Here is a 27,445-nt window from a genome sequence, read left to right as displayed (position 1 = left end):
CACAACCCATGACCCCGCGCTGACCCCTGATCCCCCACCGTCAGCGCGCGTCACCAACACACACAGCCAATCACTACGCGCTGACACACGATCCCTACCCCAGCGCGTATCACCACTACATCTGTATCGATGTCTTTCAGACCAAAGCCACGGCCGCGGGTTCACCGACCGCGGCTCAGCTGCTGTCGACCCCCACGAGCAGAGTGTCTGTGGGGACCAAGAGCGATTGCACTCGCACGTCACCAGCAGCAGCAGTTGCTGCTGCGGCTGCTCGTGTTGCAAAACCACCAGCAGCAGCAGCCGTCGCTGCTGCTTCGGGAGGTCGTCGTCGCCCCAGGTGGTGGTGACGTGGAGCGGCTGGGCGCAGCTGGATCCGAAGACCGGCACGGGAGTGGGCAGCATGCGGCGCGCGGATGGGACGATACCCCACAGGTGAGCGCGTCTCGTCAACCTGTCGACCCATCGCCCTGATCCTCTTGAGACCCGTCTGCCTCCTTCACATCTCTCCGCAGAGCCACTGGAATGGGATTTCATTGGTTTACCAAGGCCGGGGGGGGGGGGGTCGGCATCCAAAATAAAGCCGTTATTATTTTTTGTTCGGACTCGGTACGAAACTGAACATTTCAGGTACTCATGCCAGTGTGAGTACATACTGTACGTACATGACGTCACGAAGCAGTCCCTAAAGAGCCGCATGGGGCTCTGGAGCTGCAGGTTGCCGACCCCTGGCCTAGGCGATATTTCGAGGCTGTCTGACGAGAGGTTGGCGTTTCAACATCTGGGAGGCGGGCACCTTGTTCCAGTGTGTAATTCAATCGTAGAGTCTGGCGGCATTCTCATACCTGGCAACCCCCTTATCAGTGCCCGACCTTATTACAGACCAATTCAGACCTCATTGGTCACCCCGTGCCCTTATAAATCTCAACGTTCATTCTACAAAGTCCCATCATAAGGGAGAAACACAAACAAATAGACGGAAATTATGTTACTAAACATTAACTATTTTACGTATTAATTCTGGTCATTGGTGTCAATGATGCTACTCATTATGCTTACTGTCTGTGATCCTGAATGCTGATGCTGGCTTGATACAGTGAGGGAAAACGTATTTGATTCCCTGCTGATTTTGTACGTTTGCCCACGGACAAAGAAATGATCAGTCTATAATTTTAATGGTAGGTTTAATTGAACAGTGAGAGCCATAATAACAACAACAAAATCCAGAAAAACGCATGTCAAAAATGTTATGAATTGATTTGCATTTTAATGAGGGAAATACGTATTTGAACCCTCTGCAAAACATGACTTAGTACTTGGTGGCAAACCCTTGTTGGCAATCACAGAGGTCAGACGTTTCTTGTAGTTGGCCACCAGGTTTGCACACATCTCAGGAGGGATTTTGTCCCACTCCTCTTTGCAGATCTTCTCTAAGTCATTAAGGTTTTGAGGCTGACGTTTGGCAACTCGAACCTTCAGCTCCCTCCACAGATTTTCTATGGGATTAAGGTCTGGAGACTGGCTCGGCCACTCCAGGACCTTAATGTGCTTCTTCTTGAGCCACTCTTTTGTTGCCTTGGCCGTGTGTTTTGGGTCATTGCCATGCTGGAATACCCATCCACAACCCATTTTCAATGCCCTGGCTGAGGGAAGGAGGTTCTCACCTAAGATGTGACAGTACATGGCCCAGTCCATCGTCCCTTTGATGCGGTGAAATTGTCCTGTCCCCTTAGCAGAAAAACACCCCCAAAGCATAATGTTTCCACCTCCATGTTTGACGGTGGGGATGGTGTTCTTGGGGTCATAGGCAGCATTTCTCCTCCTCCAAACACGGCGAGTTGAGTTAATGCCAAAGAGCTCCATTTTGGTCTCATCTGACCACAACACTTTCACCCAGTTGTCCTCCGAATCATTCAGATGTTCATTGGCAAACTTCAGACGGGCATGTATATGTGCTTTCTTGAGCAGGGGGACCTTGCGGGCGCTGCAGGATTTCAGTCCTTCACGGCGTAGTGTGTTACCAACTGTTTTCTTGGTGACTATGGTCCCAGCTGCCTTGAGAACATTGACAAGATCCTCCCGTGTAGTTCTGGGCGGATTCCTCACCGTTCTCATGATCATTGCAACTCCACGAGGTGAGATCTTGCATGGAGTCCCAGGCCTAGGGAGATTGACAGTTCTTTTGTGTTTCTTCCATTTGCGAATAATCGCACCAACTGTTGTCACCTTCTCATCAAGTTGCTTGGCGATGGTCTTGTAGCCCATTCCAGCCTTGTGTAGGTCTACAATCTTGTCCTTGACATCCTTGGAGAGCTCTTTGGTCTTGGCCATGGTGGAGAGTTTGGAATCTGATCGATTGATTGCTTCTGTGAATAGGTGTTTCTTATACAGGTAACATGCTGAGATTAGGAGCACTCCCTTTAAGAGTGTGCTCCTAATATCAGCTCGTTACTTGTATAAAAGACACCTGGGAGCCAGAAATCTTTCTGATTGAGAGGGGGTCAAATACTTATTTCCCTTATTAAATGCAAATCAATTTATAACATTTTTACATGCGTTTTTTCTGGATTTTGTTGTTGTTATTCTGTCTCTCACTGTTCAAATAAACCTACCATTACAATTATAGACTGACCATTTATTTGTCAGTGGGCAAGCGTACAAAATCAGCAGGGGATCAAATACTTTTTCCCCTCACTGTATGTGGATGCACACACACTTATGTTGTAAATGTACAACAATACTATCCAGAGTAAAAAAAGACTGTCCCACGACTTTATTTATTTGGCTCTATGATATTTTTTTGGCCCGTATTGAAACGGTTGTACGCCATATGGACCTGAAAACTGAATTTCTCTATACAAGAATACGGGGCAAACCGTATGGGTTGATACGGTACGCATTCTCAAAGTGCCGCTGCTTTGCCCTGCTAAAGTTGAGCGTCCCACGTGGACATTGCAATCGCGCTCCCCATTACGTTTTTGCGAAACTAAACTAGTTTTTTCCTTTACCACGTAAGGCCCCACTGAGCTACGTAGTTCTTTTTTCAGAAGCGACCTGGCCTCAAGTGATAGCTCAATGAAGTGGCTTATCATCACGTGGACATTTATAGCGCTAGCCAAATAACTCGTAAGTGCGTGTTTATGAATGTGGAGGGAAAAACTGGAAGACCTGGAGAAAAATGCGCACGACTACGGGGAGAACATGCAACTTCAAATATAAATAAATCAGGGTCGGGATCCAGAACCGGCCCTAGACCTTTGGGGGCCCTAAGCAAAATTTGGTTGGAGGCCCCTTTGATGTATGATTTTTTTCACCCACTAGCTAGCAGTGACTCTAGGGGGCCCTCTGCTGGCCACGGGGCCCTTTGCAATTGCAAGGGTCGCTTAGTGGCTGGGCCAGCTCTGTCGGGATCGAACCCAGGACCTATATACCAGGCGAGGAAGTTAACATCTCACCACCGTGGCACCCCGAACTTGAACCACCCACGAAGATTGCACCTTACAACTGCACGGCTGGACACTGGTGCAACGCCAAAAACGTATCCACACCATGTTGGATGATGAATGGACGTTGTTGGTCACATTTCGCCATGCCGGTGAGTGCACGGTTGCTGAATCGGGTGGCCCAGGACCAGTGTAGACATCATTCGCTACTGATGCGTTACTGTGGCCAGGAATCGCACTCGGGTCGCAGGGTTCATAGCGTAGCGTGGTAACCGCTGTGCCGCGCCCTCCACGCCAGATATGCACGCGAGATAAGCGGTACCTCGATCTCCTTGGGAGAGTCGCCAAAGTTCGGCTAGCGATTATTACCGGAGCGAGGTCGGGCGACTGCCTTCTCCGGCAAGGGCCTCTGCAAACAGCCCATCGCTCGTATCAAATTCTCCCCCGCAGACGGCCGGAAGCCGCCAGCGGTGGCAGCAGCAGTGCCGCGTCGCCCATGAAGTACAGGGGCGCGGAGCCGGGCATCCGCAAGGAGGCAGCGGACAGAGGCAGCAGCGCGGACGCCACTGGCGAGGGTGGCTGCGGCCGGCAGCGGAGGAGGTGGGAGAGCCGCGACGCCTGCTGTGCTCCGCCGGGGCCGGAGCCGCCGGGAGGAGAGCACAAGGGGGGGCACACGGGGGGGCACGTGGGGGGTCACGTGGGGGGGTACGCGGGGGGGCACGTGGGGGGGCACGGGCCCCGGCGCACAACGAAGCAGCGTGCGTCGTCCATGCCCCGCAACCTGCACAAGGTGTGCGCGCGTGCGCGTGTGTGCGCGCGTGTGTACGCAAAGATACAGATCCCTCGTACAGCCTTAACAGACTGTAGGGGCAAGTGCTGTTAGCAGGTACCTATGAAGGCCAGCACGGCACACGAGGGGGTGGATGGCCAGCACCACGCCCGACTGCCTTTGTCTGCCCAGTGGCGATGTTTTTACACACCACACCAGGTACTCATTTGAAGCAGAGTCGACGCACATCCGTGTCTGTGTGTGGGGAGTGGTGGCACGGTGGCACGGTGTCTAGCACGCTGCGCTACAAACCCGGTGACCCGAGTTCGATTCCTGCTCACAACCAATTATAGTGATAGCGAATATGAAAACCCGGTCCTGATCCTCCCCTAGATCGACTCAGCCTTAATTGAGTACCTGGTGTGGTGTATAGTAAACATTGCCACAAGGGATACAAAGTTGGCCCAGCACGGTGCTGGCCACCCATCCCCTCGTGTGCCATGCCGGCTTTCATAGGTGCTTGCTCACAGCACTTGCCGGGAAGGGGATCTTTGTGTGTGTCCCAGCCTGCACCCCCCCACCCCCTAACACCGCTGGTTGAGAGCCGCTGCAGTGCACGCTCAGGATGCTGCTACTCGGTATGAGGAGTCACAGAGACGTGTGTGAGTTTCAGGCTGAATCCCACGCACATCTCCCCCCACCGTGGGATAAGCAGCCGCTGATTTAAGTTTCTCTCTCTGTCCTCCCGCTGCACTCTTCACAGGAGACTGTAGAGGATTCTGAGATCGTCAGGTGAGTATATTGTTACATTTGTAATTTCACCAACGATTAGTTTGGTACGCAACTGTAGCTAGGTTTTAGCAACTGAGTGATTGAATTAAATTCTGATGATGCTGCAGAAGGGTAAAACAAACTACAATTTTTCACAATTATTTTGAGTATTTGATTATAACTTTGAAACAAATCTTTTTTTTAAACAAAATTTGGCCCACGGAATTATTGGCTTCACTCATAGCCTAAATCGTTCTGAGTTACTTTAAGACTTGTGCTAAACAGTCTCAACTATATGTTCCCTTCCATAATTGGACCAAGTTATTTTATATTGAGATATTAGAGTGGTGGGTATATCAGCCTTTGAGCTGCCATTTTAACACTTTGGTGAACATCGACTGTCCACCATGGTTTAACCTTAACTGCCATGCAGCAGCCTCATCTAACAATGGAGCGTGTAAGAGAAAGTGTCATTGGCAACGCCAACACTGGATTCCCATCAGCTGGGCATGACATGTAAACGCCTATGTGGTTCCAGGATACGTTACCAAAGCAGCTCTGACTTTTGAGGCTGGGCTGGTGGTGCCGTTAGCAGGGGAGGGGATGAGAGGGTGGAGGATGGAGGGAGTGAAATGAGAGAGGTGGGTGCGGAGGAGGAAAGGTTTTGGGTGAGAAGAGGTGTTTGCTGCTCGCAGATAATCTGAATTGTGGTGGCATCCAGAGCCCGCTCTGGTGGTTCGAGTCCAGTGGTGCAACGATGCATGGACTCTTAAGCTCGTGGTAAATGCATTGAATCACACGTGTAATGCCAACATCCGGACACCTGAGTGGACCAAGGACACATCTGCGTCCAATGGGTGATGCTCGAGTGTTCAGTAGTCAGGCGCCTCGTTTGTGGAATGTCTGGCCCTAGTTCGTTAGGGACGCTCCGTCAGTCCAGGTTTTTAGGGCTCGTGTCAAGACACGTTTATTTTCCCTTGCGTACCCGTCCGTGTAGGGTTGTTTTTCTCTTAGTCTTAATGTTAAGGGTTCTTACTGGGAATGTGTTGTCAAGCGCTGTGAGACCTTGTGTGAATGACGCGATACTTGCTTTGAATCAGAGACCCGAATTAAATTCACGGCTAACATCAGTGGTCAGAGATCTCTGAACCGGGAACTGGGCATCCCTTTTTATCGACTCGCGCTGACCCGCGCGGAGAGCCATGGTCAAACAACCCCCACGGCCAACACAGCACGGGGAGGGCTTCATCCGGCAGTGGATTGCCGTGATTGGACTTTGGCGAGATGTTAACTACCTCGCCTGGTATACAGGAGATCGTGGGTTCGATCCCGACTCCAACGCCTGCTGTATATTTGGAGTTTGCATGCTCTCCACGTGGTCACGTGGATTTTTCTCTCCACATTTAGAATCAACATGCGTTTAGAGTATTTGGCTGCTATACATTTCCACATGATCAGCCCACTTCGTTGTGGCCAGATTGCTTCTGAAAAAGAGCGATACAGCTCAGTGGGCCTCACCTGGTAAAATAAAAAAAGTTTAGTTTTGAGCTTAATTTAGATTGGACACTGTTGGTCATGTGCTCACATAACCCCTCCACTCGCTAGAGGCCGCTGTTGTCACACGTTGACCCAGGTCATCATTACAAAAAAAAAACGAATAGAATAAGGTGAATAAAATTCGCAACATTAAAAAACATTAAACCGTGACACTGATTCATAACAGCTCATTACGCCACGAGGGAGGTACATGTTTGTTCCAATGATAACGTAGGAGTAGGAGCTGATCAACATCTGACGATAATTAATCTAATTTCCAGTAAAAAAACAAATCCCACAGCATGTTACGGCTCAAACGAGTATAGGGAAGAGCTCTTGAGCCATTTGTGGGAAATTCCACATTCCTAAAGCAGGGGCGAGCCAATTCCTCCAAAGCTACTGGAGAACTTTGCACAAAGTGTTATTCCATTCGTCGTTACCGCAGGGGATGATCATGGGGTTGACCCCTGGCTGGATATTGAGCGCTGGCCTGTACACGCAGCATTTCGTCACAGTGCGTGCCCGGTTGATCGCTTGTCAATGGGTTTCTGGGTCATTTATCCACACTTGGAATAGTGATAGGCAATGACATTGGCACAAATGAGGTCTGCGCTTGCCAATTGTAACGTCAACGGGGGCGCGGGGGGTTTTTAACAGCCACTTCGCAAACCTTGGTAATTCCCCTTTGGAGACCGTGGTGGTATTGTGGGGGGCTCATCTCAGTTCACGCCGAGACCTGGCCCGTCTGTTTGCGGTCAGAATGAATGACCTTAACGGGCAAAAAGTTAATTTGCACAAATTGATTAGACACTCGGCCCCTCGGGACAGCTGCTAATGACAAAAAAAAAATCAGGGCAAAAAAAAATCTGTGGAAGCCACGCAGGGGTGATAAACACCATCCATCACTTCCCTTCATGAAAACGACCACGTTGCCTTTAGTTAACCAAGTCGGACCCTTATTGAGATTCTTCGGGCCTGATTCACGTCACTTCGCTCGCAAACAACGAGTTGTGGTCAGGGGTTAAGTGAGCTGGTCGACGTTTCTCTAGGATTGGTAAAATGAGTAACACTTAGGGAGAAGTCAAACAACGGTCGTGTTTAGGAAGCGACTCTTGTCTGCCATAGCACTGCATCTGTGTGTATGCACGTGTCTCTCTGTGCTAGCACTGTGTGTGTGTGTCTCTGTGCAGGGCTCTGTGGTAGCACTGTGTGCGTGTCTCTGTGCAGGGCTCTGAGCTAGCACTGTGTGTGTGTCTCTGTGCAGGGTTCTGTGGTAGCACTGTGTGTGTCTCTGTGCAGGGCTCTGTGGTAGCACTGTGTGTGTGTGTCTCAGTGCAGGTCTCTGTGGTAGCACTGTGTGTGTGTCTCTGTGCAGGGCTCTGTGGTAGCACTGTGTGTGTGTCTCTGTGCAGGGCTCTGTGGTAGCACTGTGTGTGTGTCTCTGTGCAGGGCTCTGTGGTAGCACTGTGTGTGTGTCTCTGTGCAGGGCTCTGAGCTAGCACTGTGTGTGTGTCTCTGTGCAGGGCTCTGAGCTAGCACTGTGTGTGTGTCTCTGTGCAGGCCTCTGAGCTAGCACAGTGTGTGTGTCTCTGTGCAGGGCTCTGAGCTAGCACTATGTGTGTGTCTCTGTGCAGGGCTCTGAGCTAGCACTGTGTGTGTGTCTCTGTGCAGGGCTCTGAGCTAGCACTGTGTGTGTGTCTCTGTGCAGGGCTCTGTGGTAGCACTGTGTGTGTGTCTCTGTGCAGGGCTCTGAGCTAGCACTGTGTGTGTGTCTCTGTGCAGGGCTCTGAGCTAGCACTGGTTGTGTGTCTCTGTGCAGGGCTCTGTGGTAGCACTGTGTGTGTGTTTCTGTGCAGGGCTCTGTGGTAGCACTGTGTGTGTGTCTCTGTGCAGGGCTCTGTGGTAGCACTGTGTGTGTGTCTCTGTGCAGGGCTCTGTGGTAGCACTGTGTGTGTGTCTCTGTGCAGGGCTCTGTGGTAGCACTGTGTGTGTGTCTCTGTGCAGGGCTCTGTGGTAGCACTGTGTGTGTGTCTCTGTGCAGGGCTCTGTGGTAGCACTGTGTGTGTGTCTCTGTGCAGGGCTCTGTGGTAGCACTGTGTGTGTGTCTCTGTGCAGGGCTCTGTGGTAGCACTGTGTGTGTGTCTCTGTGCAGGGCTCTGTGGTAGCACTGTGTGTGTGTCTCTGTGCAGGGCTCTGAGCTAGCACTGTGTGTGTGTCTTCGTGCAGGGCTCTGAGCTAGCACTGTGTGTGTGTCTCTGTGCAGGGCTCTGAGCTAGCACTGTGTGTGTGTCTCTGTGCAGGGCTCTGAGCTAGCACTGTGTGTGTGTCTCTGTGCAGGGCTCTGTGGTAGCACTGTGTGTGTGTCTCTGTGCAGGGCTCTGAGCTAGCACTGTGTGTGTGTCTCTGTGCAGGGCTCTGAGCTAGCACTGTGTGTGTGTCTCTGTGCAGGGCTCTGTGGTAGCACTGTGTGTGTGTCTCTGTGCAGGGCTCTGAGCTAGCACTGTGTGTGTGTCTCTGTGTAGGGCTCTGAGCTAGCACTGTGTGTATGTCTCTGTGCAGGGCTCTGTGGTAGCACTGTGTGTGTGTCTCTGTGCAGGGCTCTGTGGTAGCACTGTGTGTGTGTCTCTGTGTAGGGCTCTGAGCTAGCACTGTGTGTGTGTCTCTGTGCAGGGCTCTGTGGTAGCACTGTGTGTGTGTCTCTGTGCAGTGCTTTGTGCTCCCACTGTGTTTGCGTACTTGGGAGCGGTGGTGCAGTGGTTACCACCTCCGATTAGCACGGTTGGCTACGTACTGCGTGAAAGAAGTTCAACATACATACATAAATAGCGCACTGCACTACGAACGTGGCCACCCGAGTTCAATTCCCGCTAAGGGCCACCATCGACGACTATCATCCGCCACTCGTTTTTCGGACTCCCCTAAGTCAACTCACTCTGCAATGAGTAGGTGGTGCAGTGTGTGTGTATGTGTAGTGTGTGTGTTTGTGTATGTGCAGTGTGTGTGTATGTGCAGTGTGTGCAGTGGGGAAAAAACGGTGATCCAATCTCTGACCCCCAGGAACAGGTTTGCAGATTTGCTGAGCATTTCTGTGATGTCCTGGGGGAGGGGAAATCCCTCAGCCAGGAAAACATCATGGCACAACGTGGTAATAACCCTGCTGAGGCTGCGGTGCCTCAAATATTGGAAGAGGTCACCCCCTGTGAGTGGCTGGCTGAGGTGTCATCTGTTGAGGAAGTACTGATGGCGATCTGGAGTCTGAGACCAGGAAAGGCACCGGGCAGAGATGATCTCCCAAGCGAAAAGCTGAGGGAGGGTGGCGTTTGTGCACAGACTGCCCTATATGACATCATAACAACAGTCTGGACCGCTGGACGGGTTCCGCAGGATTGGAAGGATGCCCTGGTGGTCCCCCTTTTTAAGAAGGGGGGCCGCACAGACTGTAACAACTACAGGGGCATCTCACTCGTCAGTGTGCCGGGAAAGGTCCTGGAAAGGAATTAGTCAACATTGCCTTGCTAGGCACGCTGAGGAGAGGCTTGCGGAGCCCCAATGCGGTTTCAGGAAAGGGCGATCCTGCACAGATGCCATATGTTCTGTCCTTCTGCTACAGCAGAGGTGTAGGGAATTTCAACAAGACCTACATCTCTGCTTTATTGACCTGGTCAAAGCCTATGATACAATCAGTAGGCCTGGGCTCTGGGTTGTTCTTCGTGCTTTCGGAGTCCCTGACCCTCTGCTCACGATCATTAAGGACCTTCATGATGGCGAGTGGGCCCGGGTTAAACTACGTGGCCGGGAGTCAGAGCCTTTACCTGTACACCTTGGGGTGCGACAGGGATGTCCTCTGGCTCCCACATTATTTAACATCTATTTTGACCACGTAGTTCGTGAAGCCTTCAATAGCTGTACCGGGGGAATCTCCATTTGGTACAGATATAATAGGAGGCTGATCGATGCCCGGGTGCGATCAAGGGATGGCTCCCTATTGGTCAACCACGTTATGTATACCGATGATTTGGTAATAGCTGCTCATTCAGAGGAGGAGTTGGAGACGCTGCTGCTGAGACTGGAGCGTGCCACTAAGAGGTGGGGCCTTACCATCAGCCCCACCAAAACTAAGCACCTGCCTGGGTATTTTGTACCATCGGACACTCCACCCCCACAACTCCCAATCGCTGATAGGGCGGTAGTGGAGAGAGTGGAGAGTTTCCCATACCTGGGCAGTGTGCTTATGACCGGCTCCAGTTTAACAGCAGAGGTCTCACTCCGAATCAGTCGAGCGGCATTATCTTTTCATCGGTTGCGTAACGCTGTGTGGAAGCTACCTGGTCTGTCGCTTCGCACGAAGCTTCAAGTCTTCTCGGCCACAGTCATTCTATTCCCTTCTCTACGCTTGCGAAACGTGGACCCCCCTAATGGAGCATCTTCGCCGGTTGTAAACATTTAGGCTGGCCTGCCTACGATCCATGGGGTGGGGGGATCCTTGTGTTTGTCGTCGTGGGTGCGTGCGCCAGGGCCCTGCGTCAGCGCTGCGTGGAGCTGGCGGGCGCCGTGGACGCCGAGCGGCAGCGGCGGGGCCGCGACGGGGGCCGCCACGAGGACGAGCGCCACCACCTCGGGTGCGAGCTGCAGCGCCTGCGCGCCGAGCTGCATGACACGCGGGAGCGGCACAGCCGGTGGGGGCAGCAGCAGCAGCAACATCATCAACATCATCAGCAGCAGCATCATCATAATCATCAGCAGCAGCATCAGCAGCAGCATCATCATCAACATAATCATCAGCAGCATCATCATCAACATAATCAGCATCATCAACATAATGATCAGCAGTAGTATCATCAGCATCATCAACATAATCATCAGTAATAGTATCATCATCATCAGCAGCAGCATCATCATCAGCAGCATCATCACCAGCATCAGCAGCAGAATCATCAGCAGCAGCGTCATCATCAGCAGTAGCATCATCATCAGCATCATAAACAGCTTCATTAACATAATCAGCATCATCATCATCATCATAAGCATCAGCAGCAGCTTCAGCAGCAGCAGGATCATCACCATCATCACAGAGGTGGATTTTCTAGAAACTTGCCAAGGGGGCAGCTGGTCCCGATATTTGAAGCTTTGGTCAATAGGGCACCCTGCATTCATGAAAATAAACATTCTCTGTGTTTCCTCTGTTGGATTCGCCAATGTCACCACCGTCACCACGGTCACCAAGATCACCACCATCACCATAGTCACCACGGTCATCACCGTCACCACCATCACCACCGTCATCACCAAAGCCACAGTCACCGTTGTTACCATCATCATCACCACCAGCAGCATTAGAAGCATCAAAATGATCACCAATTTCCATCATCATCATCATCACAAGTGAAAAGGGCAAACTTGACACATTTTAACGCTGCCTCGCGGCAGCAGAATGGGAATAGTTCTGGGCCAACGTTTTGTGTCATGACCCTTCCCCTAACCCTTCCCCTAACCCTTCCCCTTCCTCTAACCCTTCCCTTCACCAAACGCGCCACTCGGACCCAGCCATGCTCAAGACCCCATCCACGTTTCCCCTGCACTCTGTACGGTGCGCGCTCCCGTAGCTGCAGCAACTCTGGTAGCTGTGGTAGCTGCTGTAACTCTGGTAGCTGCAGTAGTTGCAGTAACTCTGGTAGCTGCAGTAGCTGCTATAGCTGCTGTAATTCTGGTAGCTCCGGTAATTCCGGTCCCCACGTGGGGACCATCGATCAAGCAGACCGGGCCCCGCGCTGAGACGCCCAACTCTGCTGATGCACTGCAACGTGACCAGGAGGTGGCAGTACAGCAACGTGGTTGCCGCTGTTGCGCCTTGGCAGTGCTCGCCAACAACACTTGTCCCCAACAGTCTGTTCAGGTTGTATGGGGGGGTCCTTGTATTTACAAGCGCAGATCCCAATCGCCTCACCACCATCTTCATTGTGACGCTGCCTGCTCGCCAGAGCAGAGCTGAGGGCCAACGATTGCCATGGCCCCTGTCCAGAGAGGCTCGTGTGGCGCTGTCCGTGGGCGGGCTCGTCACGCACGCATGGTGCGCGTGGTGGCCCGTGCCTGTGGTCCAGCATCGTGGAGGGTGGGGGGTGGTTTGGTGGATCACAGTGATCGTCATTCGCCTGCCGCAAACCCCGCTTGGCCTCGATGTGCCCGGCAGATGGCAGTGCTGCCACTGGGCCCTTGGGGTCAGTTTGTGTGGCTGTGTTGAGGGTTGTCCCCTCCAAAGCCGCAGGTCTTCCCTGGTAACGCCGGCTTTCCTAACGCGACGCAAGACCACGACTTACACTCGAGTTGGTCAAACGTCCCATTTACGGGGCCCCCTTAAAGAGGCAACTTGAGACTCTGCGAGGCTCCCCTGGATACAGTTCTCATCATTGTTCAAATCGTCAAAGTGATGTCCTGCTGCTCACGTGAGCATTGCGCCATGAGTGCTCATCTCATATTTAGAGGCCTGCGCCGTGAGCGCATTCCACATTCCTTTGGTGGTGGGCGAGTCTGTCCGTGGGACAACCACTATTGACTTCCCCAGAAGGTTGTACCTATTTTATCGACCCCGGAGGGATGATGGAAAGAGTAAACTTTGTTACCGTCTCTCATACACGCAAGCTCGCAACAACGGGTCTGAATTGCACGGGGATTTGCAATGCTCTCCAAAGCAGGAGAGATGGTGATTCTCAACGGTAGAAATTCCACATTCGCCATCCCAGGGGAGACCAATGTGGCCATGAGACGACCAACCAGCAGCCTCCCATGGAGCGGCGTTCACTTTGCTAACCCCTGTGGGGGGGGGGGGGGGTGACGATGGCCTGGGGTGACCGCGGGATGTAAACGCGTGACATTGCAAACGTGAGGCACTTACGCCCAAGGATGGTGGGGGGGGTTAACTTCTATGTGAACTCAAGAAACCACCCCACGGGGGCAAAGTTTCTTGTGCGTTGGTTGACTTTAGGGCTTGACCCCGGGGTCAAGCCCTGTGTGGGATCCCAGAGGTGTACGCGCGGTCCAGATACACGGTCACCGGACTCAACGGACTCGTCAGAAGCCCCCGAACGTTGCGACGCATTTGTGGACGCACGCTCCTTGGAACAAAAAACATGGCATTGGCTCATGCCCCTCGTGCCCTTTGTTTACCCAGATTATTATTACTTGGTCATGCTCCTGCAATTGGCAGTGGTGCACACGCACGAATAACAGGCCAAGCAATAACTTAACGCATTCGTCAATAACACCTGTGGCCTGAAAAGTTAAAATATAGATATTATATGCGACGTTTCGGACAAGGGCCCTTCTCCATGTGCTAATGAGAAGGGTCTTTGCCCGAAACGTTTTTTTTTTATCCGGGAATTAAAAAAATTGAGCCTCAAGACTCTTCTCAGGAGGGTCCCGCATGGGGATGTTTGGCAATTCCCCAGAAGGGGTGCTGGCCTCGTGTATGTTTGTTACACAGTTGCTGAGCACAGGCCTAAAGGCCCAAAACATCACACGGCCAGCAACTAACAGCATTATCAGAGTTCAACAGCACTACTACCAAAAATATGAGAATAGGGTTTTCCCTTTTTTTCTGGCAACAAAACAGGTGTTAAGATGTTTGTTTGCATTCTGGTCACAAGTATTGTGGTTAATGCAGACATGATTCCTCGTAACAGGTTTCGGTTTTGTGTTTTAACATCTTAACACCTGTTTTGTTGCCAGAAAAAGGGGGCAAACCTATTCTCACTATCAGAGTTGGTGTAGATAAGAGTTACCATGTTTATCGAATTGAGCAAGATTATTACTGTAAAAGCTTGTGGAAAATAGACGATGACGATAATGATGGGAGGAGGAGGGAATTCCAAAGTGGAGCAGTGCGAGGCAAGAGGCAGAAAGATAAGTGAGTTGACCTGCAGTGTGGTGAGTGGGTGGGTGAGTGTGTTGTTGTGACCTGCAGTGTGGTGAGTGGGTGAGTGTGTTGTTGTGACCTGCAGCGTGGAGAGTGTGTGGATGAGTCAGTGAGTGGGTGAGTGTGTTGTTGTGACCTGCAGTGTAGAGAATGGGGAGGTGGGTGGGTGAGTGTGTTGTTGTGACCAGCAGCGTGAAGAGTGTGTGGATGAGTGAGTGGGTGGGTTATTGTGGGAGTGGTTAGTGTGTTACTGTGGGAGCCGGGTTCGCAGCGCAGCTTGCTAATCACTGCACTACAAACCCGGCGACTCGAGTTCGATTCCCGCTCACGGCCAACACCAGTGACGATTATCTGCACTGGTCCTGGGCCTCGCCGCGGTGCGGTGTGTAAACATCAGCACTCGAGAGACAAAGGCGGTCAGGTGTGGTGCTGGCCACCCACCCTCTTGCGTGACATGCTGGCCTTAATAGGTGCTCATTAGCAGTACGTGCCCCAACAATCCGTTAAAGGCTACACAGGTGGTCTGCGTGTGTGTCTGGTGTGATGAATCTCCACAATGGCTGATGTATAGTCATCTATAGTGGTGTAATTCTACAGCTACTTCAATGTACATAGGGACATCATGGTATAAATGCGTTGAGTCTACAGCAATACGAGTCTGTAACGCATATAGTGGTGTGAGAATATAGACCCTACACGCTTGCAAATATCTGGAATCTATAGGAGTGACTATTTATTTATTAATGATCATTAAGATCGTCATTTATGACGATCATTAAGAAAAAAAACAACTGTTGCTTTTCACAATGCCATACGAAAGAAGAAGAGTATTACTCCGCTTGCTTATCCAGAAGAGCCACACGGATTCTCAGGACTCTTTATCAGGAGGGCCCTGTCAAGTTGTTTTGCAGTCATGGGGAGGTCATTGCCGCACCGCAGAATCCCAATGAAGTAATTATTGGGCCATTTTTGTTTTCCAAATGTGGACATCTTTGGAAAAGAGCTTCATAGCTCACCGGATTCCTCGAACCAAAAAACTAAATTATTCCGATTTGTCATCGCTCTCTTTGTCGATGATGGCACATATTTTATCAATTGCGTTCCATGCCTGGGAACCTCGACACGAGACGTGTTCTCAATCTAAGATCAGGTCTCAAACATTCGATCTGTTCTTAATATAAGAGGTGTAAGGGGTGTTCTTCGACTAGCACTGTTGGCTATGCTGCGTACGGTGTGAAAGAAGTTCAACGAATGTACAAGAGGTGATCTCAATGTAAGATCGCGGGAGGCATTGTCTCGCCATGGGACGCGCGTCACGTCTCTGGCTCCTGTCTGAGTCCAGGGGAGACGCGTCCACTGCCTCCTCCTCTCGGCTGTGTCCCAGGGCTCGTCCTGCAGCGACCACGGGCTCAGTCTGAAAAGGGAACGCGGAGGCTCATGCAGCAGCGCCGTCTAGTGATGCCACTGGGGCACGAAAGTCGAGAGTGTATGACATAAATACGAACACGTGTGTGTGTGTGTTACATTAGAATGTATTGTTTGTACCTTGGCCTTCTTTTGCGCCCTACACAGCCAACTGTGCTCATCGGAGGTGAGGGGGAATGACAAGAAAGTAAACAGAGAAGGCAGTTCTACAGAAATTAGTTTTCAATCTATGGGCTTGTATTACATTAGCATGTAGTATATTAGCTTGCATTACATTAGCAGGTTTGTACATTTGTATATATTATCGTGGTATGTATTACATTAGTATAGATCCAATAAGTATGTATTATATTACTATATATCCCATAAGCATGTATTGCATTAGTTTATATCCCATTAGTATACTCTTTGGATCTTTCGGTAAAGTCACGTAGGTATAAAATAAAATAAATCACGACGTTTCGATCGCAACACAAGCGGTCGTCCTCAGGCGGAAAAAATGTAATCCAGCAGTGGAACTGCTGAACCAGCGAGAGAGCAGTTGTTGTTGTTGTTGTTCTCACCAGCGAGAGAGCAGTTGTTGTTGTTCTCACCAGCGAGAGAGCAGTTGTTGTTGTTGTTCTCACCAGCGAGAGAGCAGTTGTTGTTGTTGTTCTCACCAGCGAGAGAGCAGTTGTTGTTGTTGTTCTCACCAGCGAGAGAGCAGTTGTTGTTGTTGTTCTCACCAGCGAGAGAGCAGCTACAACAAGGCTCAGCAGTCCCACTGCTGGATGAAATTTTTTCCACCTGAGGACGACCACTTGTGTTGCGATCGAAACGCCGTGATATATTTAATTTTAATTTTATTTTATACCTACGTGACTTTACTGAAAGAACCAAAGAGTATTGATTCCTGCAGTCACGAAAGCTTCAAATCCCATAAGTATGTATTACATTAGTAGATATCCCATGAGCATGTATTGCATTACATTCGTACATTCGAAGTGTCATGTGTAGATACTTATGTTGTACTCAGATTGTAAATGTTGTGGCTTGGCTCTCCAACACACCGGTGTGCTGTACTAGTGACGAATTGGCTTGTTCTGTTTACGTGACAACCCTTACTAGTTGGCTGTGTAGGGTGGTGGCGGGTTTTAATGACACATTTATATATTTACGCGATATAACCCAAAAAAACCCTCTATTATGGATGATATTGTTCGCGAAAGCCGACTGCGTGTTAAACTGTAGATATGGGAGCATCTGAGTGGACATCAGGGTCACCAGGCACCACCATTGCTTGTTTGCATTTTAAAACTGCCCCACACAGCTGCATGGCCACAACACTGACCCGCAACCTGGACAACCTTGATACTGATCCACAGGCTCTACCCTGATCCACGACTTTTGCACTAACCCACGGCCTCAACACTGACACACTGCCTCTATACTGACCCACAGCCTCAACACTGACACACAGCCTCAACACTGACACACAGCCTCAACACTGATACACAACCTCTACACTGACGCACAGCCTCAACACTGACCCACTGCCTCTACACTGACCCACAGCCTCTACACTGACACACAGCCTCTACACTGACCCACAGCCTCAACACTGACCCACAGCCTCAACACTGACCCACTGCCTCTACACTGACCCACAGCCTCTACACTGACACACAGCCTCAACACTAACACACAGCCTCAACACTGATACACAACCTCTACACTGACACACAGCCTCAACACTGACCCACTGCCTCTACACTGACCCACAGCCTCTACACTGACCCACAGCCTCTACACTGACACACAGCCTCTACACTGACCCACAGTCTCAACACTGACCCACAGCCTCAACACTGACACACAGCCTCTACACTGACACACAGCCTCAACACTGACCCACTGCCTCTACACTGACCCACAGCCTCTACACTAACCCACAGCCTCTACACTGACCCACAGCCTCAACACTGACACACAGTCTCAACACTGACACACTGCCTCTACACTGACCCACAGCCTCAACACTGACCCACAGCCTCAACACTGACCCACTGCCTCTACACTGACCCACAGCCTCTACACTGACAGACAGCCTCAACACTAACACACAGCCTCAACACTGACACACAACCTATACACTGACACACAGCCTCAACACTGACCCACTGCCTCTACACTGACCCACAGCCTCTACACTGACCCACAGCCTCTACACTGACACACAGCCTCTACACTGACCCACAGTCTCAACACTGACCCACAGCCTCAACACTGACACACAGCCTCTACACTGACACACAGCCTCAACACTGACCCGCTGCCTCTACACTGACCCACAGCCTCTACACTGACCCACAGCCTCTACACTGACCCACAGCCTCAACACTGACCCACAGTCTCAACACTGACCCACAGCCTCAACACTGACACACAGCCTCTACACTGACCCACAGCCTCTACACTGACACACAGCCTCTACACTGACCCACAGCCTCAACACTGACCCACAGTCTCAACACTGACCCACAGCCTCAACACTGACACACAGCCTCTACACTGACCCACAGCCTCTACACTGAAACACAGCCTCTACACTGACACACTGCCTCTACACTGACCCACAGTCTCAACACTGACCCACAGCCTCTACACTGACCCACAGCCTCAACACTGACCCACAGTCTCAACACTGACACACAGACTCAACACTGACCCACAGCCTGAACACTGACCCACAGCCTCAACACTGACCCACACCCTCAACACTGACACACAGCCTGAACACTGACCCACAGCCTGAACACTGACACACAGCCTCAACACTAACCCACAGCCTCAACACTGACCCACAGTCTCAACACTGACACACAACCTCAACACTAACCCACAGCCTCAACACTGACACACAGTCTCAACACTGACACACAGCCTCAACACTGACACATAACCTCAACACTGACACACAGCCTGAACACTGACACATAGCCTCAACACTGACACACAGCCTCAACACTGACCCACTGCCTCAACACTGACCCACTGCCTCAACACTGACACACAGCCTCAACACTGACCGACTGCCTCAACACTGACACACAGACACAACACTGACACACAGCCTCAACACTGACACACAGACACAACACTAAATCCATAGACTCAACACTGACACACAGTCTCATCACTGACACACAGTTTCAACACTGACACACAGACACAACACTAACCCACAGACACAACACTGACACACAACCTCAACACTGACCCAAAGCCTCAACACTGACACACAGCCTCAACACTGACACACAGCCTCAACACTGACCCACAGTCTCAACACTGACACACAGACACTGACAGTCTCAACACTGACCCACGGCCTCAACACTGACCCACAGCCTCAACACTGACCCACAGCCTCAACACTGACACACAGCCTCAACACTGACTCACAGCATCAACGCTGACACACAGCCTCAACACTGACCCACAGCCTCAACACTGATGTGCAACCTCAACACTGACCCACAGCCTCAACACTGACCCACAGCCTCAACACTGACACACAGCCTCAACACTGACACACAGCCTCAACACTGATATGCAACCTCAACACTGACACACAGCCTCAACACTGACTCACAGCATCAACGCTGACCCACAGCATCTACACTGATGCGCAACCTCAACGTGAACCCACATAAATACTAATCCTCTGCCAGGCTGAAGGCCTCTCACATCCAAAGTATGTGTCCCTTGACCCCAGCTGCATGTTATCTCACGGAGCAACTCCCCCCGGAACGACCAGGGAGCCAGGAATCGTTGTTTACACGCCAAATCAGCGATAGTCTTTATTTCACAAGCAGAATGGCAACTTTCCCATTGCCAAATCCATGCTGCCTTTCAAATTCACGAGAGTTTTTGTTGGTGCTTCCCTCAAGTGAAATCTCCAATTAATGAATGGGTTCATCTGTGAGGGTTGTCGTCCAAAGGCCGGCGAATAAACGCTAAGCTCAACAAACGAAATTCTTTGCTGTTGGGTCCGTGACCTCGCTCGCTTTCTGGTTACCAGCGAACAAGGCGTTTTTGTGACTCCCCTCGGTCTCCGATGAGGCCACCTGCCCCTGCTCACCGCAACACCCACACACATTGAGCCACACCTGTCAGGGATATCCTTAGGTGACCCTCTGTCCCTGCCTTCGACAAACACCCCCTGTTGGGTGCAGATGAAGGAGGCCGCTGCTGTTTTATGGCCCTTAACCCTGACTGTGACCCCCCCCCTCCCCGCAAGCGCCATAAGGGTAGCGTTCGCTCGGTCCACTCCCTCCCTGCCGTGCGGAGCTTGTGAAAAAAGGCAGGGGTGAATTCGGGTGAACGGGGGTCATTTTCCCTCTGTCACGAGGCCTTCGCAAACCTCGCCTCACCTCGGCGTAAGCGTAAAAAAAAGAACGTTCCGTGCGCCTCAGAGGAATTAGGTGACAAGCTCAAAGCCACGCCGGCTGTAAACATCACGCGGAGAACCAACACGGAACGGAAACGGCACTATTTCAAGTATGCCTTTTTGCACCGCTGTGTTTCATAACATGCTGCCACTGCAGTGACAGTGACAGCAGCAGCAGCGCAGATCGTGGAAATTCCTGCAGCTCAGCCGGGCACTGCGTGACTCTCCCTCTGCTGCCCTTTTTCCACACTTTCGTCGACTTTGCACCGCTCGTCTTCACCGACGTTTTCCGGCGATGACAATCTGGCGTCGCCAGCCCTATTTTGAGATGTAAACCAGCCCCTTAGCACGCGACCGTCCAAGCCCACACAGCTGCCATAGTGCGGACGAGATGTCTGGTAGTTTGAATGCACCCTTAAATTACTTGGTGAGATGGCATGGGGCATTGGTGTAAGATGGATGCAGTCGTCACACGTGTGTAGAACGTTGTCATGCGGGAATTTGGGTCATTATACGTGCACTCAGAACGCTGTTATAAACATCGCGTGCTGTTGTTATATTTAGAGGACATACCAAAGCGTTTTTAATAGTCCAGGGAAGCCTCACTGCTGCATTGGCATGTGCAGGACCGGTGCTCATATCTGTCGGCGACCCTCGCATGCAGTGCACTCTGTAAGGCGGTGCATTGCAAGCGGGAGGAAATTAGGGTAACCGGAGAAAACCCAAGCATACAGGCATCGCGGGCCCACTCGCCACACCGCTATCTCATGCCCACCGTGCATCCAGTGGGTTTCGGAGTTTAACAAACCCGCGCACGATCCATCAACCCAAGTCTTCAGGGCATGGAGTTGGATGCGCGTGTCGCCGCGCCTGGCTGCGCACTGAGTTTCTATGAAGAGCGCAGGGGGCGCCAGTGGCTTGACACTGAAAGATGCCCCATGGCCAGGTCACGGCAGGTCAGGGTCCACTTTTAACTTGAACTTTATTTATTATTTATATCTACAGGCACGTGGTTGCTTGTTTCTTGCTGGCTCTGTGTGCACTGTTGAGCACAGCTTCTTTGCAAAACGGCAATGGACCTTGGAGCAAATGTATTGAGAAATGTATCCCGTGTTTGAATGAGCATCAGCGGCCCTCGTCTCCAATGGGAACCCATTTTACTGATCCCAGGGGGATGATTGTACATATGTGTCAATCACCACGTGGGATTCGAACCCTTGGCCTTCCAATAAAATAAAACCAATTTATTTCACCAGGTAAATTCCACTGAGCTGCATAGCTCTTTTCAGAAGTGACCTGGCCACAAATGATAGTTCAACGAAGTGACTTACCATGTGGAGGTTTATAGCAGCTAAATACTCTAAACGCGTGATATTGTTTCTAAATGAGGAGGGAAAAACCAGAGGACCCAGAGAAAAATCCACACGACCACAGGGAGAGAGACATGCAAACCCAAAATATACAGGCGTCAGGATCGCGATCGGGATCGAACCCATGACCTCCTGTATACCAGGCGAGGTAACGCCTCACCACCTCCCGTTTCTCGATTCCTATTCCATCCTTTTCCTTCTATCTCCCATTCTTTATCTCCAGTTCCTTTATCTTTTTATCCATGAATTAGATACTTGACTCTGCTCCCCTTCCCAGGGGGTGTAGCCATGGGTACAACGTTTGTATGTATGTACGTTGAACTTCTTTTGCAACCGTACATAGCCAACCGTACTAATCGGAGGTGCGGGGAAGTTTGATATCTGTTAAAAAAATTAAAACGTGCACGAAAGTAACGAAGTGTTAAATTAACCACTCGAATGCATGTTTGCGACATGGCTGTTGATTCTGGCATGGTGAGTGGGATGGTGATCTCTGCGAACAAAACCCGGCAAGCAATGGCTGCCAACCCTCTTTTTTGTTGACCGTAGATGGCATGGGCTCACCAAGACAATTTATTCTCCGTATAGCGTTTAGCAGGCTGTCAAGGCAAGTGGTGTTAGCGGCAGTGGCCACCGCGTCACCATTGCCGAACATCGCCTATCGCGTTCGGGTCACTGACACACGCGCCGCCACGTTGTCTGGATCTTGCAGGCTCCAGAACGGGTTTGACGCCATCGGCAGAGTGAAGTGCGACCTGGAGGAGAAGATCTGCCGCACGGTAAGTCGCGGCGGTGCACACGTGGCAATGTTGGGACAGATACTTATTTATTTATTATCTCTTACTTTAATTTTACCAGGCAAGGCACACTGAGCTACGTAGCTCTTTTTCAGAAGCACAAATGTTAGCTCAATGAAGTGGCTTACCACGTGGGATTTTTTTTTTCGGTGCCAAATACTCTAAACGCGTGATATTGATATTAAATGTGGAGCGAAAAACCGGAGGAGCCAGAGAAAAATCCACGCAACCGTGGGTAGAGAGACATGCAAATTCCAAATATAGAGGCGTCGGAGTTGGGATCAAACCCACGACCTGCATCCCCGGCGAGGTAGTTAACTTCTCGGCACTGTGGCACCCCAGAGGCGATGGCACGGGGCAGAAGTGGGATGAGGAGGAGTGATGAAAGAGCGATGGGAAGAGAGAACATCAGGAAAGGGGTAGGATCCAGTAAACATGCAACATTCTGCCAACCCCAGCCCTTGGGCTCCAACCCCAACCATATGCCATAGTTGAGCCAACGTGTAATTTTTGAATTTAGTAAATTTGGACCGTGACTCCGGCATGTGGTGAATACGGAATTGTGGCCCTTAATAAGTAATGTTACGAAGCGGTCTTAAAAAGCTGAATGCAGCTCCGGAGCTCCATGTTGCCGACCCCTGGTTTAGATGGAGTAAATATAGGCCACAATAATATACAAGTTAACCCTTTCCCATTCCGATGACGTACCTGTGTACACTTGTTCACGTACACTTGTACACGTACGTGTACCGAGGCTCCTATGAGGCCATGCAGGAGGGTGTGTGGCACTACTCTCACCGCAGTTCGCTGCGGTGAGAAACAATGTCCTTAAAAACGACACTACGCCTCTAAATAAAATTAATGCTGATCCACTTGTGCTTTCTGAGATTCAGAGGTGAACGGGGCAGCCACACCCCACACCCTCTCTACCTTACAGACGTCTCGGAATGGGAAAGGGTAAAAAAGTTATAAAATGTCGGCAGGTTATGCAGTAGCCTGGTCGAGGTTCAGAAGCCACCAGAACACAAGGGAAGGGTCAGGAGAGGCAGGCCCGGAGGGCCTTGCCAACTCAATGTGCAACAACCTCCAAACACATGCACAGCCCAGGTGATGGACCAATCAGACACGACCACGATACGATCCTGCTTTACGATGGTTTCCCAGCGAGCCTTGCGCTCAATCATCACGGGAAGTTACGTAGTTCCACGGGCAGAAATGTGACATTACACACGTGTTCGCTCGATGCCTGTCTCAGATGCTTTTGTGGACCAAGTGAATTGTGGCTTCGACTGGGTCTAGTTTCGTTTGTATGCATCGCTCCATCGGCGTCCGTGCACACTGCATCTCTCACAATCGCCGAGGAACCACAGGCACGAGCTGGAAGGCAGCAGAGTCCAGGCGGTGAGCCAGCGCTACCAGCAATTGGCCAAGCTCTGCAGTCCTCTATACAGTAAAACCTCGTTATTTCGGTATTTGATAATTCGCAATTGGGAATAATTCAGCACGGCTGCACTTTCGGCATATACTGTATATTAGTAATTCGCCATAATCCGAATTGCTGTGCCGAATGGTCCAATTTCGGCATAGCACGTGGTGCGACGCCGCGCGCCACGATCAAAACAACAACTCAGTCTGGTGGTGGCGCAACGTGGTTAGCGTTAGTGCAGACCTATTGTCTTTAAGTAAACAATAATTGTTAAGTGGAAAATATGAAATTACAGCTACTGTAATTTCGTGTTTAAGTTATAATTTAGTGATGAAGTGAACATACAGTACAGTAAGTGCATACTAAGTGCATTAAGCCCCCTCCACAAACTCTGTCACCTACCTCACGGAACCTACCACATCCTCCTTATTTGCCTGCAGTGCCGGTATGAGTTTTTTTGGAAAATGATTTCTGGAAAAAAATGTGGGTATTTTCTTATTGGTGCAGGTGGTACTGGGGAGTCCAATTGTACATCATTTGTAATATTGGATAATTCGGCAAGGCCAAAACCCCATATGTGCCGAATTAGCAAGGGTTTACTCTATATTAAGATGCTTTAAGTCACTCTTAATGAGTATTTGTAGGTGTGAAGGGAATCTGGAGCGCCCAGAGAAAACCCACACACGCGAGGGGAGGCAACACCACATCCCATACGCAAGGGACAGATGGAGAGTGGCTGACACCTATGTCACCGAGAAGCGCTCGGATCACTGTTTGAATATGTCAAAACTCTGTACGCATGCCCTGGAGGTCATGCCCAGAACGAAACCGAGTTTCACCAACTGCCCGCCTGTTGGTCGCTGCGCTGCCTGCCGCCCCGCGTGCTGCCGCCGCAGGTCAAGGAGTTTGACGAGGAGAGGGGCACCCTTCTGAGTCGCGTGTCGGTGCTGACGGGGCGGCTGGCCGAGGCTGAGCGAATGATTGCAACACTGGCCGAGGATAATGTGAGCACCTTGCCTGTATGGGCCCCATTCCCCCCGACCCCCACCCTGCCGTCCCCCCCCCCTGCCTCACACCGTAGCGATAACGACGATACTGATTTACGATTCTGACGGTGCCCTCCTCCTTCAGGCCGGGGCATCTTGGAGCACTCTACGCGAGATAAGCGACTTGCATCGCATCTCATCTCGGCACCTTTGAACAGGGTAGCTGTCCCCGTGCGGCCCAAGGTGGCTCAGCTCCTGAGCTGCGAGCGGGCGCTTTGTCTGCTGCCAGTAGGGGGGACGCCATGTTGCTGTGTAATCCCAATTGAGTCATTTTGTTCGGTGTCATTTTTCGAATTTGCCAAATTTGGACCGGTGCATCACACTCAGATGAAGCCTGCATGAGAAGGCCTTGTTTTTGTATTTGTTCGCTTACGTTATTTCATTTGACACCTGGGCAGGGTTCATCGCCTCGGCTGCCGGAGGACACTTGCTCGTTCTCGTTTGTCGTGGTCGCTTGTTGTGAGCCGAGCCGTAATGTCCGTTCCGCGGGTGCTGGCCTCCCAGCAAACATGCAACGTTGGGCCGCCATTAGCACGTGGTTGTGACCGTTGGACTGACGTTGGCCCAACAACGTCCCATTTCATGTTCGATGGGCCGTTGCTGGTTCATCAAATGAATCTCATGTATCGTGCAAATAGGTCTTTGCTTTTTTTTGAGGCCGTGGTTTGTGGAATCTACTCCCTAGCTGCCTCAGTTTTCTCATTGATGTTTATCATCGCAGTAAAAGCCAATAAGGAAGACGCCAGGGCAGCAATCAACCCTTACCTCACAGATCCACGCCTAAGGTGTGTGCCTAGAGCTGTTTTGAGGTTTTGCTTACCAGGAAACGAATTTTTAGTTAAGCCGTGTGATATCGCTGCATTGGGGCTACATTGCAAGGTGCAGGGATAACATCATGACCACTCATAGTGTCAGTTTCTTACGGAAGCAACATTTTTTTACGAAACTTCAAACACACGTCAGGACTCGCACAGAGACTTGGGGGCATCTCGTGAAGGACGTCTCCGAAGCAAGCTAGACCCGAGTGACCTAACCTTACGTGTGTGTGCAGCAGTTCGCGGACTGTAGTACGAACCCGGCGACCCAAATTTGCTTCCCGCTCACGATCAATAACAGTCGTGAATGGTTGAACCGGTCCTGGGCCTCCCAAAGGTCGACTCAGCCTTAAATGAGTACCTGGTGCAGTGTGTAAACATCGCCACTCGGTGGTGTTTGTCGCCCACCCCCTCGTGCGCTGTGACGACATTAAAAGGTGCTTGCTAAACTGCACTTGCCTGTTCAGGCTATACGGGGCATCTTTGTCTTTGCTTGTGTGTGTTATACAGCAATTGCCCCCCCACTCAGGATGTCCGGGTGTATGGGTCCTCTGTGTGCATTGTAGAAACGCTGCCGGGAAGACTGCCGTCTCGCTGTGCAGCTGCTACAGTGCAGCTCTGGGCGCTTTGCCTGCGCGGCCGACTCACAGGTGCAGCAAACGCGTCGCGATCGAACTCACGACTCTCTCACGGTCACCCTGCTCAAGGCAGTGGTGGGGCAGCAGCGGCCACAGACTCTGGGAAGCTGCCGCTGCTGCCCAGCTTCTCACCCGCACCCACGGGCGTGAACACATTGCCCTCACACTCCGCCGGTTACGGAGGTGCAGGGTAATCTCAGAGGAAGCAATACGAATTCATCCAACAAGGGTAAGGAAGGCTCAAGAGCCGCACCGCCACATGCCCACGCTTGCGTTGCTGGATTCACCATTTGTTGTCTGCACTTCGTTCTTTCTCCGCTTGTTCCGTCTGACACCAGCTGTTTCCGGAGACGAGTGAGCGGCCGGTCCCCTCGAACGAGGGCTCGCTAACTCCGTCCGGCTACCACCACGCCGCCTCTTCCATCGCCACCGCCGCCGTCGCGTCGCCCCCCCCGCACGCCGACTCCCATGGGGACCCCGCTGCCGCCGCCACTGCTGTCCCCTCGCACCTCGCCGCCTGGCCCGGGGCACGGACACGCCGGGGATGGCGTGCTGCTCCGCCCCGGCCAGCGTCTCGATGGGGAGCCATTTCGGGGGCTGGCGCCGCGGGCCGAGGCGTGCTCTGAGCCCGAGCTGTGCTCGCGGCACGAGCTGCCCCACGACGCCGTCCTGCGCCAAGCCTCCGAGGATGGCACCCCGGGCGCCTCGTGGGATGGGGCCGCTCCGCCAGAGCCCCAGCGAGAGCGGTGGAACGGGCGGGCGTGCCGGGGCCGGGCGAGGCCCTTTCTGGCGCGCCGGTCGAGCCGGGAGGCCGAGGGTTTCTCCTCCTCCTCGTCCTCATCCTTCTCAATGGCAGCGGTTGCGGGGGCGCCATTCTTCGAGGAGTACGGCGACGTGGCGAGCTCTCCCGGCGAGATATTCGACGAGGAGGATGAAGAGGTGCGGGAGCTGCCGGGAGCGACGGCCGCGCGCTGGCGCACTGTCCCAGACTCGCGTGGCCCGGCTGTCGGGGCCTGGAGACGCAAGGAAAGCCTGCGCAAGGCCCAGGAGTATGGAAATATCCTCAACTGA

The 27,445-nt window shown here is 51.7% G+C and overlaps 1 protein-coding gene across 1 annotated transcript; it reads left to right on the top strand.

Moving 5' to 3' along the window:
* On the top strand, positions 1 to 27,445 carry LOC144937289 (uncharacterized). The gene is made up of 9 exons (XM_078864695.1): positions 1 to 432; positions 3,891 to 4,040; positions 4,973 to 5,001; positions 11,031 to 11,192; positions 22,365 to 22,431; positions 24,772 to 24,879; positions 26,303 to 26,386; positions 26,713 to 26,901; positions 26,945 to 27,445. Exons 1-9 carry the CDS (start codon positions 130 to 132, stop codon positions 27,443 to 27,445), a joined length of 1,593 nt encoding a protein of 530 aa, XP_078720821.1. The 5' UTR covers positions 1 to 129.

This window comes from Lampetra fluviatilis, chromosome 18, assembly GCF_964198595.1.
Source record: "Lampetra fluviatilis chromosome 18, kcLamFluv1.1, whole genome shotgun sequence".
Lineage (NCBI taxonomy): Eukaryota > Metazoa > Chordata > Hyperoartia > Petromyzontiformes > Petromyzontidae > Lampetra > Lampetra fluviatilis.
This window is presented reverse-complemented; position numbering and strand designations above follow the sequence as displayed.

Excerpts from the sequence above, each read along its gene's own strand:
- LOC144937289 (XM_078864695.1), top strand. The coding sequence starts at position 130 with ATGTCTTTCAGACCAAAGCCACGGCCGCGGGTTCACCGACCGCGGCTC. Across the intron at positions 24,880-26,302 it reads CAACACTGGCCGAGGATAAT|AAACGCTGCCGGGAAGACTG; the intron begins GTGAGCACCTTG and ends TGTGCATTGTAG. Across the intron at positions 26,902-26,944 it reads ACCTCGCCGCCTGGCCCGGG|CGTCTCGATGGGGAGCCATT; the intron begins GCACGGACACGC and ends CGCCCCGGCCAG.